Raw genomic sequence first — 3,803 nt, forward strand, 5'->3', positions numbered from 1 at the left:
ATTCAAAATTTTATACATTTTTACATTCACTAGTCGATAAACATATTTAAGAAAATGTTTATGATTATTATGTAATAATTAAAAATATTAATTAAATATAATTATAAACGCTAATTAAATATAAATATAAATGCTAATTAAATATAATTACAAATGTTTAGAATTATAATTATTATGTCGCAATTACAGTCCACTACCAGCGAAACTTATTCACTGATGTCAATTAATTTCCAATTATTTTTATTAAATTCATAGATCTCCTTTTCACATGTTCTCATGTATAAAGGCCTTTTTTCATGAAAATAGAAAAAACAATACGGATAATGCCCAATTTTTTCAACCAATATATCTGCAACTTTAGCAACGTGTACTTTATCTTTATAATTAGAAGTGTAACAAAAAATTCTAATTGTTTTGTGGGGTTTCTTAAACACGTCAGGATGAGTTGCGAATAACCCGGCATTTTGTTCATGAAGTTCATTCACACACTTCTGAATGTGTTCTCCTTCCGTTAATCCATTCTCAAGTTCAATATCAAGTGCACAAGAAAGTGCCCAATAGCCCCTTTTTGATGTATCTCTATTTTTAAGATATGCCGATTTGTTTTCGTATGATCTAGATTGATTTTCTCTTATATCATCATTCCACCATTTTCTTGGTGCAGAATTATCATTTTGTTTCAATCTTTCATATTTAAAGTTAGGGACTCTCCAATTTAACGAACTTGAAACGGAAATAGATTCTTTCTTTTCCTTTGGATTAGGGTTTCGTAAACTCCTCCAATTTTCTGCATCAGCTCCTAAATTACCCGCTTCAGTAGTTGATCTCATGCTGCGAGTATTTTGCGTTGAAGGAACTGTATTTGAAAGAAATGTGTCTCTAAATGATGGTTCAGGTCTTTTTGTGTTTCTAGCTGATTCTTCATGACTGAGGTTATGCGCTGAAGATTTCTTTTTAACAGTACTTCCTGAAGAAATGAAAAATTATTTTCAGTAAGGATTGAGTCATGCAACTTAAAGTATTATTTCAGAGTGCCTAAACATTTTGCGGTTTAGATTGTCAATATTGGTAGTCAATATTGGTACGAATAAAATTATATGAATCCATCAGTTTTTAGAAGAAAAAATTCATGGCTAAATTGATTAGTAGTAATTATCTCTTATTCTTGGTAATTTTGGATATCTAAATTAAATTGAGGCTGCTCACTAGAACCCATAAATAGGGTGAACATTCGATTGTGAAACCAAAAAAATTCGATGAAAAATTTATTATGTAATAAATTAATGAAATTTAGACTGTTTTTAGTGATCGATAAGCGCAACGTAAGATAAGTACTTTTCTGAACTACTACTAATAATTGAGATGCGAGATAAGATTGGTCATCTTTCTCAAACTGATTAATAGAATGCCATGACAGATTGGTGTGAGCTTCCATGTGAGACTCACATTTGCCTCAGTAACCAGTAGAAATTAATCTATAAGCCTTTGTAAATTAGAATTTTATTTTAATATTTTCAAAAATTTTTAGCTACTACCCTAGTTTTTAATCAAGATTTCTGATATGTGATTAATTTTTGATCAAGAATTCAGAGTTTCTTTAAATTTTTCACCAAGTTTTCGCATTTAAGGACTTTTTTAATTATTAAAAAAATGTCTAGATGAGCATCCTTTTCCGGAATATTATTTTAAAAGAATATTTTTCCTATTTTTGAAAACAAAGAGGACTTCTTAGTTTATTTTAGACAATTAAAGTTGTTTCTTATTTTAAAATTGTACCTTTTTCTTATTTGAATGATACATAAAACCCACCAATGAAAGAAAAAAAATTCTTAAGAAAAACAGAAAAAATAAAAATTTCAGGTTTGCTGCTTTTTCAGGTAACTGTATTATTCAAGCTAAGTATCCAAATTAATTAATTCATAAAACTTTAGCCCACAAAATTCGCTGTTGAATAATTTTATACGGCAATGTTAACTCGTACAAACAACTTGGCGCTGTCTAAGAAAACAATTAACAGATTCCCATGAATACGGAAGAACACATGCCCATATATATATGAAAAATATATTGCTTAAAAGATTGTTGATATTTTTAGTCAGCAGCGCCATCTATTTATCAGAATCCATTTACAAATCCAGTAGTATCTGTTCTTTTGTTAATTAATCAGAAATCTTAACTGTTAAAGACAAAATCCAGTTATCAATTAACCCTTTGACGCTGATGGGATATCGGTGTCTCTTTTATATATTCTTTCTGGCTCTCTGTTAAAAGCAAATATATATTTTGGTATTTTTAAACTATATAAAAATAGTCGAAAAGTTACTAAGCAATTCTGTCAGATTATCAGAATTAAATTTGTACTAAAATATGAAATCCGAAAAAAGTAGTTTGAATTTTTTTTTCATTCATGTTCAAAAATTTATAAATGAATGATTTTGTAAATTAAAGAACTTTCAATGATGAATAACTGTTAAACTAAGATCTAAATAAATGCAGATTAAAAAATCTTTGACTGGAAGTGAGCCACGTTTTACCTTTAACGCTAAAAGTATGACCAACGTTTTATGCTGTACTTCTTGACCATACATTTTTAAAATGCTAAATATAATATTTTTCACTTATTTTGACTTGAATTAATACAAAAGAATAAAAAAAGGATGAAAAAAGATGTAAAATAAAATTTATTTACTGAAATATTTACGTATCAGACCAAGCACTTTTTTTAAATCGAAAGATGCAGTATTTTTCGAGGAGAAATATATTGTTTGTAGGAAGCTTTTTCAAAGTAAAATAAAAAATACTGAAATAAATTATTACAAATATAAATCTTATTTTGGCGTCTATTTTGCTGCTCAAACAAACATCTTTTTTTTTATTTAAATGCCCTCGATTATTTTACTGCATCAGTTTCAGCTATAACAAAAAATCCCAGTGATAATTTTTTTAATTTTAACTTAAAAAAATCAAATTACTTAATTTTTAGTTTTTAAAATAAATGTAATCCAATTTTTTTTATTAATTTTAATTTTAAAAATAGTTTAAATTAGTTTTAAAATTCATAACGATTTTAATTAATTTCATATTTAAAAATAATTTTTAGTTATTTCAAGTTTAAAAAGTAAGTTTAATTAATTTTAATTTTAGAAAAAATTTTGATTAATTTATGAAAATAATTTCAATTAAATTATAAATTTTAATTTCAAATACGGAATACTTTTAAAATTTTATTGCATGCATAGTTATTTTAAAATTAAATCATTTTAATTTCAAAATAATCGCCTCATAAATCATGTAAGCGTTTGAATTGATTTTGTTTTCTTAAAGTATTCAACCAGGCAACAAAAACAACGAAGTTTTTGTTATTACCTTCCTCAGTTGTGGAAGATTTAGAATTTCTATTCATTTCGTTCACTTGAAGTAATTTCAAATCAGTTTCCAGCTTTGTTTCATGATCCTTATTTACTTTGGAATCCTTCTTTGTCTCTTGTATTGTATTTTCCTCATCACAATCAAAAGATGACATCACGGCACAAAAAATTAACGTTCTTTGTTCTGCAAATTAGAAGCAAAATATTTTGAGAATATAACACATTTTAGCATACAATCAACGATGGATTTTTTTTAACATTTTTCATAATCAACAATGAACTCTGAAAACAAAAGTAACGTTTTTCTGCTCACCAAAATGTTCTAACCATGATATGAATTAAATATTTTGATCATTGATTAAATTCAGTTCGTAAAGTTTTCATTTTACTTCAACTTAGTGAATTCTAAATAGATTTTTAAAACTACTTTTCATT

The 3,803-nt window shown here is 26.3% G+C and overlaps 1 protein-coding gene across 1 annotated transcript; it reads right to left on the reverse strand.

Annotated features, from left to right (window-relative positions):
- Window positions 1–205: 205 nt before the first annotated feature.
- Window positions 206–3,537, reverse strand: LOC139425219 (uncharacterized). Its single transcript, XM_071179152.1, has 2 exons — window positions 3,367–3,537; window positions 206–967 (listed from the first exon to the last, which is right to left on the reverse strand). Exons 1-2 carry the CDS (start codon window positions 3,521–3,523, stop codon window positions 207–209), a joined length of 918 nt encoding a protein of 305 aa, XP_071035253.1. The 5' UTR covers window positions 3,524–3,537; the 3' UTR covers window position 206.
- Between the last annotated feature and the right edge of the window lie 266 nt (window positions 3,538–3,803).

Source organism: Parasteatoda tepidariorum, chromosome 3, assembly GCF_043381705.1.
Source record: "Parasteatoda tepidariorum isolate YZ-2023 chromosome 3, CAS_Ptep_4.0, whole genome shotgun sequence".
NCBI classification, from domain to species: Eukaryota; Metazoa; Arthropoda; class Arachnida; order Araneae; family Theridiidae; genus Parasteatoda; species Parasteatoda tepidariorum.